This window comes from Gekko japonicus, unplaced genomic scaffold (genome assembly GCF_001447785.1).
Source record: "Gekko japonicus isolate JY-2015 unplaced genomic scaffold, Gekko_japonicus_V1.1 scaffold1321, whole genome shotgun sequence".
In the NCBI taxonomy this organism is placed as follows: Eukaryota; Metazoa; Chordata; class Lepidosauria; order Squamata; family Gekkonidae; genus Gekko; species Gekko japonicus.
The window spans coordinates 227,385-241,236 of NW_015177053.1; the positions used below are offsets into that span (position 1 = coordinate 227,385).

At 50.9% G+C, this 13,852-nt stretch overlaps 1 protein-coding gene across 1 annotated transcript in view; it reads left to right on the forward strand.

Annotated features, from left to right (window-relative positions):
- EPHA1 (EPH receptor A1) overlaps positions 1-12,099 on the forward strand; it is a 172,880-nt gene extending 160,781 nt beyond the window's left edge. Inside the window, exons 13-18 of the mRNA XM_015428123.1 lie at positions 2,822-2,883; positions 4,109-4,318; positions 5,663-5,812; positions 7,171-7,364; positions 9,065-9,220; positions 11,212-12,099. Of these exons, the coding sequence (XP_015283609.1) occupies positions 2,822-2,883; positions 4,109-4,318; positions 5,663-5,812; positions 7,171-7,364; positions 9,065-9,220; positions 11,212-11,290 (851 nt within the window). The 3' untranslated portion in view covers positions 11,291-12,099. The remainder of the gene's footprint in view (positions 1-2,821; positions 2,884-4,108; positions 4,319-5,662; positions 5,813-7,170; positions 7,365-9,064; positions 9,221-11,211) is intronic.
- Positions 12,100-13,852: the final 1,753 nt, after the last annotated feature.

Consider the following 13,852-nt stretch of genomic DNA (forward strand, 5'->3'; position numbering starts at 1 on the left):
ACAGATGAGATCTGGTTGAAGCCTTATGTAGATCTCCAGCCCTACGAGGATCCCAGCCGGGGAGTCTTAGAATTCACAAAGGAGCTGGACCCATCTCTTGTCAACATCGAGACCGTTATCGGCGAAGGTGGGAATATTTTGGGGTCTTGCCATGTATATCTTGGAGGGCCTTAGGTTGGCCAGCCCCCCAGTCCGGGAGGGGGTTCCCCCACTTTTGCTCCTCCCCGCCCGCAAAGCCCCCAAAACGCAGTTCAATGACGTCACCCGGAAGTGATGTCATCACACTGCCAGTGTTGCACAGCGACACTCTAGTTTTTAGGCAAAACTCTATGGTAAATTTGAGCTCAAACCATAGAGTTTTATTCAAAAGCTAGAGTGTTGCCATGCAACGTCGGTGGCGTGATGATGTCATACAAAGGTCCTGGCTAACCCCGAAGATTCCGCCCCACTGGGAAGAAGGTCGGACTTGGCAACCCTAGAGGGCCTCCATTCGCTGTTTCCTAGTAACCGGTCCACTTTCCTTCGCATGCTCCACAGGCGAGTTCGGGGAGGTCTACCGGGGAACCCTGCGCTTAGCAGGGAAGGAACGTGTCATCGTGGCCGTCAAGACCTTGAAATCGAGTTACTCAGACTCAACGTGGTGGAACTTCCTGCGCGAGGCGACCATCATGGGCCAGTTTAATCACCCCAACATCGTGCGGTTGGAGGGAGTCGTCACGAAACGTAAGAGCGCAGTGGGGACTGAAATTCCAGCTTAGGCGACAGCTGCCTCAGCGGGGAATAGGAAGGACGGGTGTCTGTGAGTGCCTGCCGGGAGAAGAGGAGCCTGAACATTGATTTTCAGGGCGGCAGGTCTTCCATTCACTTGGTGGTGGTGCAAGGGGAGGTCTTTGCGGCCAGGTCCGGCCCACACATTGGGGAGGTCGAGGCTGCAGGTGTTGTGACAGTAGGGTAGCAAGTGGTTAATCGTTAAGTTTGTTCTCATACAAGCAAAGTTTGAGTCCAGTGGCACCTTTAAGACAAACAGAGATGGTTTGCCATTGCACGGCAACCCCGGATTTCCTCGGTGGTCTCCCATCCAAGTGCTAACCAGGGTCAACCCTGCTTAGCTTCTCAGATCTGACCCATTCGGCTTGCCTGGGCCATCCAGGTGACTGTAGCATTGTTAAGGGGCATCCTTTGGAATGTCTGCCTTGGGATCAGCCTGTCTTATTTTGCAACAGCCAATCACTGACAAACACGAGACTGTTATAAGGGGTTCTAATGCTCATCGGTTGGTTCCCTTGCTTTGCATGTGGAAGGGCCTGGGGTTCAGTGCCTGGAATTTCCAGTTTGGAAGGCTTTCAGACTGGAGGATGAGCCACGCTTTTGGCCTTGGGAAGAGCCACCAGCTTTCTCAGTACAGTAGACGTCGCTGTTGTTGTTGTCGTCGTCATCGTCATTATTGTCATCATCATATGGCCTTGTGTGTAGTATAGCCAGGCGATCCTCAGATTGTCTGGCAGCCAGAAGTTCCAGCTCTTTTAGCGTTGCGCACCACTAAGTGGCAAGCGAGACTTGTTTTTGAGGCAAGAGACGTTTCAGAGGTGGTTTGCCACTGCCTGCCTCTGCTTCACACCCCTGGTATCCTCCAGAGGCCGCTCTTATTCTAGCCAAGGCTGGCCTGCTTAGCTTCCGGGATCTGGCAAGATCAGGCTAGCCTGGGGTATCCAGGTCAGGGCAGTACAGTATATAAAGCAGAATAGAGGGACCAATGGCCTGTCTCCATAGAAGGCAGCTTTGTAACTTCGTAAAGTGAAAATGAATGTGTGATTTCAGTCAAGATGCCATCCGGGCCGCTGTCAAAGGCATGGATGGGAGCAGAGGGTAAGGGGGAGCCAAAAGCAGCCCCGTAGCCGGGATTTTTTTTGTTCGAACCCTTCCTTTCAAGGGACAGGGCAGCAATCGCGTCAGTTCTTACAGGTTTCCCACTTTCTGGAAAGTCAGGGAAATGAAAATTGGTCAGGGGAAGTCAGGGAAATTGTGATGAAAATATATTCAAGCCGTGGATTTTTGACCTGCTGCTGCAAGAGCCTGATCTGTTCTTGTGGCAACTGGAATAGGGAAGTAGCAGAATACAAGTAGAACTCAAGGATGCCCTTTCCCAACCCTTTTAGATCGAACGTTTATATAATTTTTAGTGTACCTTTAAAACAATAACACAAATGTTATGTCATTTCTTAGCATTCAGAGTTTACTTGAATTGAAATTTGTATCTTGGTGTAATCTTTGGTGCAATTGCAAAACAGATGTTGCTGCAGTGAATGTTGAAGGAAGCTGATATTAAATCTCTTTGGCAAATATTTTTTGCAGTTGAGACTTGTGTCGTCGTAGAGTGGAACCTTACCTTGCATGAATGCAATACGATTCATTTTTTAAACTCGTGGTTATATTTGAATGGTGGTCAGGGAAAGTAAGGGAAATGAAAAATAAAATTTTAGTGGCAACCCTGTTCTTAGGAAAACACAGCTCAGAGGGCATTTAATTGCCTTCTGAGTTCCCTCCCACAGGGCAAGAAAGCTTAGAAGGGCTCCTTCAGTAGATCTCCAACAATCCCCCTCTCTGCTAGCCCAGTCCGGCTGTAGACCACGGAGGTCATGGTGAGTCTTGCAAAAGCATCCCCATGAACCTTTGAGAAACATGCAAAAACAAGACGTCTGGCATGGCTATTTGTGGGGCGGGGCTTTCGATTAAGGGGGCAGGGCCCCGAAATGCCCCACTATCACTATGTGCCTGGCCAAAGGGGGGACATCTCTGATTTTTTTTTCCTTCTTTTTACCAGGGAACCCCATGATGATTATCACTGAGTACATGGAGAACGGAGCTCTGGACACTTTCTTACGGGTGAGGGCCTTGCGTTTCTCTTTGGCGCAGGGATTTGCCAGCTACTGGCACCGCAGTACTTAAATGTGTGTCTCAGCTGTACCGCTTCCGACTGCCAGAGGGCAAATCACGTGACCGGGTGCCCCCTCCATATGACACCATTCCCTCTGCCTAGAAAACTAGCACGTTTGGGGGGAAGGATTAGACTAGATCTCTTCCTCTTAGCAACTGTTTTATCCTGTGCAGGGGATTTTTTTTTATAATGTAATCCCCAGCTGCAGCCTGAAATAGAACAGTCCGTGCACAGATCTATCCATCGAAGTGAGAAACAGAGGGAAGGAAACTGCATTTTGCCCACTATTTGGGGGGGGGGGGAGAGAATCTCTTCAGTCACGAATGCTTGAATCGTAGCCCATCAGCCATTTCATGGCAACCCCCTGCTGAATTCTATCTCCTGTGTTTGCAGTTTGGTTAGGACTGCTGGTAAGCCGTGGTGGCTCAGAGGTTAAGACACTGAGCTGCAGACCGGCAGTTCGAGACCCTATTGTTGCGTGACAGAGTGAGCTCCCGTCTCTAGTTCCAGCTCCTGCCAACCTAGCAGTTCGAAAGCAAGAAATTGCAAGTAGATAAATAGGTACTGCTTCAGTGGGAAGGTAACAGCATTCCGTGCACCTCGGCGTTTAGTCGTGCCGGCCACATGACCACGGAAATGTCTTTGGACAGCGCTGGCTCTTCAGCTTGGAAATGGAGATGAGCACCGCCCCCTAGAGTCGAATTCGCCTGGCTTTCGAGCAAGGGAAACCTTTACTTTTTTTAGGACTGCTAGAACAGGAACATGCTGGGATCTCGCAGGCCACAAATTTATGGCTGGTTTGGGCTTGGTGGCGAAAAGGTTGCTTTAGCTGAGATGCGAGGCCTTTCGGCCACCTCTGTACTTTGGCTGTACCTACAAATGGTGTTCCCTCTAAGCTGAGTGAGTGTGAGCTAGCTCAGTTTTTTAGCCTCTGGCTCACCCAGTTTTGCCTTAGCTCACGAAGGATGGCTCCAGAGCAAACTAATTGATGCAGCAGCCCAATCGCTCGCTCACAACTTTAGTGCCAGTCGTTCACAAAGTAGAATTTTCGCTCACAAGACTCCACAGCTTAGAGGGAGTACTGCCGACAACTGGATGTTCTCAGCTCTGATTGACGACGGCGTACAAAGACTCACCTTGGGCCACGCATGTTCCTTGCTTTGTCTCTCTCAGGAGAACATAGACAAGTTCAGTGCGGTGCAATTAGTCACCATGCTGCAAGGCATCGCCGCGGGGATGACCTACTTGTCCGATCGCAACTACGTCCACCGAGACCTGGCGGCCCGTAACATTCTGGTATCCCATAACCTTCAGTGCAAAGTGTCCGATTTCGGTCTTTCCCGAATCTTGGAAAACGACGTGGAAGGAACGTATGAAACAAAGGTAATGTGGGAAGGAGCTGAGTGGGGCAGGGAGTTGCTGGTGGGGGGGGTTGGTTGTTAAAGGGGAAGTGGTGCTATGCATGCGTCTCAGGGAAAGTGGGGCAGGAATGGGGGACTGCGGACCTTCAGGATGACTGAAGCATTACAGAAAGGCACTCCTGTAATTTCACACTCAGCAACACATTGCCCGGACCTAAATCCCCCGGAGCGAGGAAGTGGATCAGTCTTCTGGCCTGAAGGAAGGCTGAATGGGAGATCAGCCCATTGACCCTTGCGGAGATCATATTTCATATACAGGAGACTGAACATCTGTCCCACTGGACCCCTTCTAAGGGGGCTCTGCGTTCTCCCGGTTTCACAATTTGCATAGCAGATGTGCATACCAGAGAATCAGCCCCCTGTTCGGCCACCAATCTGGCTCCTTCTCAGACTCACAGCCCGCAACCCAGCCTTTATTTCAAACTCTGAAGTGCTGCCTGGTTTCGTCCATTCATTTATACATTTGTTCTTCACCCTTTATTTTTATTTTTTTTAAGTCTTGCAAAACTAATCCTAGGAGTGGGAGGCAGGATGGCAACCCAAATGCCAATAATCTCCTCGCCTCTGACAAGGTGAGAGGCAATCACTTCCAAAAGGTCAGCCGGCATCCATCCCGGTCAGCCCATGACCTTATATGCCTGAGCACATACACACGAAGTGGCCTTATACTTAGTCAGGCCATCGGTCCGTCAAGGTCGGTGTTGTCTGTTCTGACTGGAAGCAGCTCTCCGGGGTCTCAGGCGGAGGTCTTTGACCCTTCCCCATGTCCTTTCGATTGGAGACGTCAGGGAATGAACCTGGGACTTCCTGCACGCAAAGCAGATGTTCCACCACTACGCCATGCCCTCTCCATCAGAAAGGTGCTTTCCAGAGGGGATTGTCCCCATTCAGATCCCATCTCCATGAAAACCAGCAGGACTGAGCTTGGGGAGGGCTTCCTCTGTTTGCAACACACCAGAACTTCTTTGGCCCTTGAGGGCTGTTTTCCAGTGACTGCAGAAGCAAAGGACGTTGCAATACAAAGTGGTATCTCTCCCAGAACAAAGGCTGAGCTGGGGGAGGGGGTATCAAGTTGCAGCTGACCTATGGCGACCCCACAGGGTTTTCAAGGCAAGAGAAGTTCGGAGGTGGTTTGCCATTGCCCGCCTCTGCATCTTGACCCTGGACTTCCTTGGTGGGCTCCCATCCGAGTACCAACCAGGGCCGACCCTGCTTAGCTTCCGAGATTGGACTAGCCTGGGCTATCCAGGTCAGGGCGAGGCCAAGTCAGTCGCTCCCGTTTCAGCTGCAAGCTCTCTTTCGACAGGGCGGCAAGATCCCCATCCGGTGGACGGCCCCAGAGGCCATAGCTCATCGAATCTTCACCTCGGCCAGCGATGTGTGGAGTTTTGGCATCGTCACGTGGGAGATGTTTTCATACGGCGACAAGCCATACGGGGACATGAGTAATCAGGAGGTAAGGGGAAAGAGGTTTGCAGTTTGGGCACTGTGACACGGGAGGTGTTTTCATATCGGAATAAACCAAATGGGGAGCAAGACCTGAGTTCAGGAGCGCCTTAAAGACCGACAAGATTTCCGGGGCGTAAGCTTTCGAGAGTCAAAGCCCCCTTCATCGGGGATTAGCAATTTGTATCGGCAAGTTTTTTCAGGAGGTTGATGGATTCCCACTCCAGGCATCTGAATGTTAAGGTGCTACTCGACTCAGGTCTTGCTCTTCTACTACAGACCAACACGGCTACCCACCTGAAGCCATATGGGGACTAGAGGTGTGGGTTCGGCATAAACCGAATCAGAAAAATACCCAAAAAACACCTTATCAGTATTTTTCGGGTATTATTATCAGACATCTTTATTCGGCTACTGGTATAGCTGAGCTCGAAAAAAGCTAATGAGGGGGGGCTTTTATTTGGATATATCAGTGATACCTGCAGAGCTGTCAGCTCCCGCCACCCCAGCTGATCCTCTCTTGCAGCTCAAGTATGCTGCAAATTTGGTGCCTGTGTCTCAAAAAACAGCCATCCCTAGAGCCCCAGATACCCACAGATTGATTCTCCATTGACTACAACGGTCCCCATTGGCTATAATGGAGCTGAAAAAATTCAGGTTGCCCGAATATTTTCAGAATCCGAATACCATGCCGGTATTGAGATTCGGGAATATCAGGAAATACTGATATTTTTCGGATTCAGTATACCCAAACCTGAAAAATAACGAGGGGTTGTTGTTGTTGTTTTGCATACCCCTAATGGGGACATGAGTAATCATGAGGTATGGGGGCAAAGACAGAGTTCCACCTTTTTAGCAAGCAGAGCTGAAGTGGACTCAGCCCTGCAGGATAAAGTACCCTTTCTCCTAGTACCAGTTTCTACCTCTTCCCTTCATGGAGTGACCAGGACTAGCACCACACCCAAAGACCCTCCGTTATTCTCCTGCATCCCTCTTGTATGACAAGACTCCTCAGCTTAGAGGGAACATTGTCATGAGGTATGGGGGCAAAGGCAGAATTCGACCTTTTGAGCAAGCAGAGCTGAAGTGGACTCAGCCCTGCAGGGACTTTATAAATTACCCTTTCTCCTAGTATCAGTTTCTACCTCTTCCCTTCATGGAGTGACCAGTTCTAGCACCACACCCAAAGACCCTCCGTTATTCTCCTGCATCCCTCTTGTATGACATAGACTTTTTGCATTACAAAGGAATCCCTGGATTTGGATGTAATGCTCATGAGAAAGTCCACCACACCCTCACTGGGCACTTCTAGCTCCTCCTGCTAAATGCTTCACCCTCTCAGGGGTTCCTCATCTTTTACCTGGGCAGGTGATGAAGAGCATAGAGGATGGGTACCGGCTGCCCCCGCCTGTGGACTGCCCCTCCATTCTTTACGAGCTCATGAAAGTGTGTTGGTCGTACGATCGGACGCGGAGGCCCCGTTTCCGGGAGATCCATACTCAGCTGGAGCACTTCACCTCCAGCCCGCATTTGCTTCGGGCTGTGGCAGACTTTGACCCTAGGTGAGTGTGTGGGGCGATGCTCCATGGGCAGAGCTATGGGGTATTCTGTGCACTTTTTAAAAATCCGCTCCCCCAAAAAAGCTACATTCTCCAGCCTGAGAATGTGTGCAGAATTTTATGTTCTCTTATTTTGCATGATTAATACATATTATTTTACGTAGTCCGGTATTGCTAGTTACAGGGAAGGAGGAGCTCTGCAGAACACTGACACAGTCTCATCGGTACAAACTCACGGGGTGCACAGCTCAGCTACATGGACCCTAATAGACCTTGGCTGAAGTAAAACAGGCCAGCCTTATCTCATTGTCATGAGCCCCACCTGGGTTCTGCTCCCCATTTTGAAGACGGGGGCAGGAGGTTGCTCAATTGCAGCATCCCAGAGCCAGCCGGACTTCTTTTCCCTAGGCCAGTTTGGGGTAGTGGTTAGGAGCAGTGGACTCTAATCTGGGAGAACCGGGTTTGATTCCCCCCTCCTCCACTCGCACCTGGCTGGATGGCCTTGGGCAAGCTGTAGTTCTGACAAGAGCTGTCCTTGAAAAAAGCAGTTTCTGTCAGAGTTCTCTCAGCCCCACCAACCTCAGGGTGTCTGTTGTGGGGAGGGGAAGGGAAAGGAGATTGTAAGCCGCTCTGAGACACCTTTGGGTATAAATCCAATCTCTTCTTCTTCTTCTTTTACCTCACAGGGTGTCTGTTGTGGGGAGGGGAAGGGAAAGGAGTTTGTAAGCCGCTCTGAGACACCTTTGGGTAGTGAAGGACGGGGTATAAATCCAATCTCTTCTCCTTCTTCAGGGGGGGGGGGAGGTGCTGCAAACCACACAGCGTGGCCCCAGGGGCGGCATCTTGGGCACCGTTGCTGTCGGTCCTGAACTTTGAGCAAACGTTTAACCTGCATCCTTTTATTTCAAAGCTTTGGAGCCCTGATGGCTAGAAACTCGACCCTTCCATCGCCGTATTAATGGTTTTAATAACTTTATTTTGAATTTTATATTGTTGTTTTCTTTGTTGTTTTCTTTGCAAGCCGCCCTGAGCCTGCCTCGGCAGGGTAGGGCGGGGTAAAAGTCAAATAGGTTAATAAATAATAAAAAGAACATGGAATCAGAAACTCTCTGCCCTCTGAATTCTATGCCAATCGCTACGGTCTGGCACTGTTTCCCTGCTTATGGGGGAGCCTATACAGAGCTGTTTCTCATGGTACTCTTTAGAAATGGATATGCAGTCTTTCTCCTTGATATGGTAGCAGTTTCCCTGGATGGATGGATGGATGGATGGATGGATGGATGGATGGATGGATGATGAAGAAGACAGACAGACAGACAGGAGCAAGGGCAAAGAGTGACCGCTGCGCAGGTTGCCCCTTGCCATGGGACACCACCATGTCCTGCGGAGAAGAGCAGACCTTATTTATTTTATTTATTTATTTTTCACATTTGTATCCCACCCTCCCCAATGGGCTCAGGGTGGCTAACAAGGGCAAGGTAATTAGCCGTGCCATAATTAAAGCATATAAAACACAGTAAGGACATCCAACACTTAAAAACAACGGTGCTCGATAAATTACAGTTATCATAAATCCAAGATGGAATCAACCCAGTTCCTTTTGCTATAGCCCCCCCCCATTAGAGGGAAATGCCTGATCCTCTCACAGGCTGTGGTTTTTAACTGCCCACATTGGACCTAAAAGTGTTTCTCCGCATCCCTAGGGTGACACTCCGGCTGCCCAGCTGTAGCGGCTCTGACGGGATCCCCTACCGGTCTATCCCCGAGTGGCTGGAGTCCATCCGCATGAAACGGTACATCATCAACTTCCGCACGGCCGGCCTGAACACCATGGAGTCCATCCTGGAGCTCACTGCCGAGTAAGTGCAGGCACCGGCGGCCGGGAGGTCTGGGTCTTGGGGGATAGAAGTGGCAGCGGAAGGGGGAACTGCAGTCCAAATGGCTGCAGGGCTGCTCAGCCAGGATCCGAAGAAGTGAAGTCACGGGATTAGCGAAGGGATCCTAAAAACCTCCCATCCTGCCTCCCAAACTGACATACCCTAACCCAGGGGTGTCGAACTCATTTGTTACAAGGGCGGAATCTGGCGAAACGATGGCGGACATGTCTCTCGGGTGCTCCGAGGACACGGTCCGTGAACCAGCGGACTGAGAGAGGGTGCGAACGTACGCATCCCCTGGGGGCCCTTGCGAAGGGCTCCTAGTCATGAGATATAAACTTTATAAAGGACACAAACACAAAGGTTTTTTTACTTAAAATAAAAACATGCTTAAAACATTAGCTCTGTAAGCTGCAAAACTACTTTTGCTTTATCGCCATTCGTCACAGAAATCTCATGCTCAGAGTTCTGAGTCTCGGACCCAGATTAAAACATGAAATGAGTGATTAAGAGAGTCTGGCGAAGCAAACTGTGATGCAGCAGCAGCAGAACTGGAAGCAGGAGATGGCCAGTTCCACTGCGGGCCTGATGGAAGCCCTCCGGGGGCCTGACCCAGCCCCTGGGCCGCATGTTTGACACCCCTGCCCTAACCCCTTGCTTGGTGCCCATTCAGTTCCACTAGTTGCCACCACTAAAACACTGTCCCAACAGTCCTTCTTTCCTGGGCCCGCTTTTTCGCCTTGAGCAGGAGCCAAGAAGTCATCAGACATGACCCTTTTCCTGGCGTGGGGGATGAGTGGGAGGAAGAAGCTTCACCCATTAAATTGCTCGGTGTCAAGCTGGCATGGAAGGCACGGGGATAGCATAAAAGCAAACCCCTGAGCTGTCCTGCAGACATTACCGGACCAACTAGGGAGGAAAGATGGGACACGGGGCTCCCAATCAAGACAGGATGGAGACCTGCAAAGCAGAGAGGCTTGGGGTGCCTAACATGACCTGTGCGAAGTAAGGTGTGCCAAAAGACTTCAGAGCCCCACGTAGATCAAAGGTTCTGTAGTACAACATTCTCTGTCCCGTAGTGGCCAATCGCACCACTTTGCCAAGACTGCCGGCGCGGCACTAAGGCAATTCCCCACCCCTCTTTTTGCCCTCTACTCCCTGGTTTTCAGAGGGACGCCGCCTCTCTGTGCCTCTAACACAGGCGGCACATTCAGCCCTCACGGCTAAGGGCTCCTGGTAGGCCTCTCCTCTGTGAATTTAGGCCTCCTTTTTTAACTTCGTGTAGTTCACTAATTAATTGAAAAGCAGAAACCGAATGTTTTAGAAAAGTCAGTCAAACTGTTCTTCTGTGAAGGTTTAGTGCACAGCTTTAAAACGAGACGCGCAGAATCTAACTGTTGTTCAGCAGTGGGGTTTATATACACCCATTGTGTTTTGAACTCTGATGACTAAGCGGCTGTGTTTTGATATGCAGAGGACACCAATTGTCTCGTTTGACAGCTTTCTGAAAATTCTGATGCGCACCTTCCCAACACTGCAGAACATCTCCCTCCAGCCATGCTTGCTTGCTCATCCTAGTGAGACAGCTGCTCTCAGTGACATCTGAGAAAGATTCCAGTCCATAAACTTAGCCAGTTCTATTCTATGAGCTCTGTTGTTACATATCGGTACAGTTATAGTTAAAAAAAAGAATCGGAAGTCCATCATTGTAGCACTCTTCCCCTCTTAGTTTGGTGTAGTGGTTAAGAGTGCAGACTCTAATCTGAGAGAACCGGGTTTGATTCCCCACTCCTCCCCGTGCAGCCAGCTGGGTGACCTTGGGCCAGTCACAGTTCTCTCAGAGCTGCTCTCTCAGCCCCACCTACCTCCCAGGGTGTCTGTTGTGGGAGATTGTAAGCCACTCCGAGATTCCGAGTAACGTATAAATCCAATATCATCGTCTTCTCTTCCTGTTTCCCTTTGCTTCTCTGCAGGGACTTGAAGCAAATGGGTGTGACGCTTTCTGGCCACCAGAAGAGAATCCTGTGCAGCATCCAGGGCTTCAAGGATTAAGGGGTCCCTCGGCACTAAGCTGTCCCTGGGCACATGCCCGCTGCAGTAGCTTTGGAGTTTTGTGCCCAGGAAGAGGAGAAGAGGGATGCGACAAGCCCCGCCAGCCTTGAACCAAGTTCTCCATGACCTGGGAGGACCGGCCTCAGACTCCTGGACCAAGCGGCATCCGCGGCACTGCAGCGGTCCCTCCAAAGGAGCACAGGGCGGGGGGGGCTCAAGCTGCCTGGGAAGGACCCTCCCCCAAACACAGAACACTCAGGGTCTCCCCGCGCCTCTCAAGCCAGAGAGCAGCATCACTCCAGGGCGGTGTTTTGCCTTCGTTGCCTGCCTCTCCAGCTCTCTTCTCTGCCCCCCCCCAGCCGCACTTCATTCCCACGTTTTCCAAAACTAGCAGCGGCACCCCTCGCCCGACTCATTTCGTCTCTAGCACAAAAGCAGTGGCTGCCTGGAGTCCGACGAGGCCGAAGCCACCCTGCCCGGAAAGACGCGTCGAACCCTAAAGGTGCCTCTCCTCCAAGCAGGAGTGGGAAGAGCCGTCCTGGGGTGCTTGCGGGGCTTGCCGGGGAGGGGGAAGGAAAGGACACCCCTCAGCACTGACTGCAAGAGATGGGGGGGCTACCCCTCTCGGCACAGTAAGCCCCTGCTTGTCAGAGCAAAAGTCTTCACTCCCACCAGCAGGCCTTGTCGATTCCTCCCGCCTGGGATCTGACCCCCCACAAGGGGAGGCAACCGTGTTTACAGCAGGGAGCTTTGCTTCCTCAAGTCGAGGACCCTGCCTAAAGTATTTAAAACGTCAGGGAAGAGGAGAATCCTAGGCTTGGAAACGATCTCGTGTTGTATATATATATATATGGTTTTGTAAATAAATGCAAGATGTATATGTATAAGGTACAGGAGACTGCCCTTCGCTATGAAGCCTCCCTCGTCCCCTTTTCAGTTTATGTCGTGCAAAAGCCAGAACAACTTGCTGTAATCCAGAAGCAGCTGCAGAGCAACGGATTGTTGCAGGCTTTTTAAAAAATGGTTTCACAGACGGAGCATCATTCTGTAGGCTGGAGGGAAGCCAGTAGCCGCCCTGAGGGTATTTGCAAGCGTAGCTAAAAGAACTGGGACAGTCACACATCTGGTACTGAACAAAGGTGGCAAGGGGGACAGTTTAAAACTAAATCCAGGGTAGGAAACAAAGACGGCCTCTGCGTTCTGAGCGGTTTGGGGCCTTGAGACCGGGGGTTCCCAGTGTGGTGCCTGTGGGTGTCATGGTGCCCACCAAGTGCTTTAGAAAGCGGGTACAGCCAGGTGGGGCTCCTTCCCAGCAATGAGAGCCAGTTTGGTGTAGCGGTTAGGAGCATGGACTCTAATCTGGGAGAACCGGGTTTGATTCCCCACTCCTTCACATGCAGCCAGCTGGGTGACCTTGCGTCAGTCACAAGTTCTTTCAGAGCTGTTCTCTCAAGAGCAGTTCTCTCAGAGCTCTCTGAGCCCCACTTACCTCGCAGGGTGTCTGTTGTGGGGAGGGGAGGGGAGGGGAAAGGAGTTTGTAAGCCGCTCTCAGACACCTTTGGGTAGTGAAGGGTGGGGTATAAATCCAATCTCTTTTTCTTCTTCTTTTACCTCACAGGGTGTCTGTTGTGGGGAGGGGAAGGGAAAGGAGTTTGTAAGCCACTCTGAGACTCCTTCGGGTAGTGAAGGGTGGGGTATAAATCCAATCTCTTTTTTTCTTTCTTTTACCTCACAGGGTGTCTGTTGTGGGGAGGGGAAGGGAAAGGAGTTTGTAAGCCACTCTGAGACTCCTTCGGGTAGTGAAGGGCGGGGTATAAGTCCAATCTCTTTTTCTTCTTCTTTTACCTCACAGGGTGTCTGTTGTGGTGAGGGGAAGGGAAAGGAGTTTGTAAGCCACTCTGAGACACCTTCGGGTAGTGAAGGGCGGGGTATAAGTACAATCTCCTCCTCTTCGCTTCCAGTTGAGCAATCGAGAACTGGTGGGCTGTGCAGATTTTTAAAAAACGTTGCAGTGGCAGACGTTTTGTGGCTGGCTCCGCCTCCTGCAACAGCCATTTTTTGGCGGCCATTTTGTCACTATGCCCATCATGCTATGTCAGGACTCTAGAAAGGCCCGCAGGGTCAAGGAGGTTGGGGACCCCTTCTTTAGAAATATTCTAGCTATGATTTTGGGGGGGGGGGCATTAAACTTGTATGGGGTTTTCTTTAGCAGGAACGCCAATAGCTAGGCAGCAGACCCTCCAGTATAAAAACCTCCATGGTGAGTGGGCAATATACTGTCCCTTTGCAAAGCCAGTGTTAGAGAAAGTGTATGCAGCTCTGAATGACAGACGAAGAACTGCCGATCTTTCTTTACCTGTTCCAATCCCACCCACCCCTACCTCTCAACTAACTCCAGGGGAGAGAACCATTTCCGTGGAATCGAAATGTCACCAGTGTGCACACATAAAAAGGCCCAGGGGTACCACACGGAAAGCGGTTGCTCTAGGCAAGGTTAAGCAGGACTCGGCGCCTTCTGAACGTGTGACACAACAGCCTCAAGCTAGGGAACGAGGCGGGGGG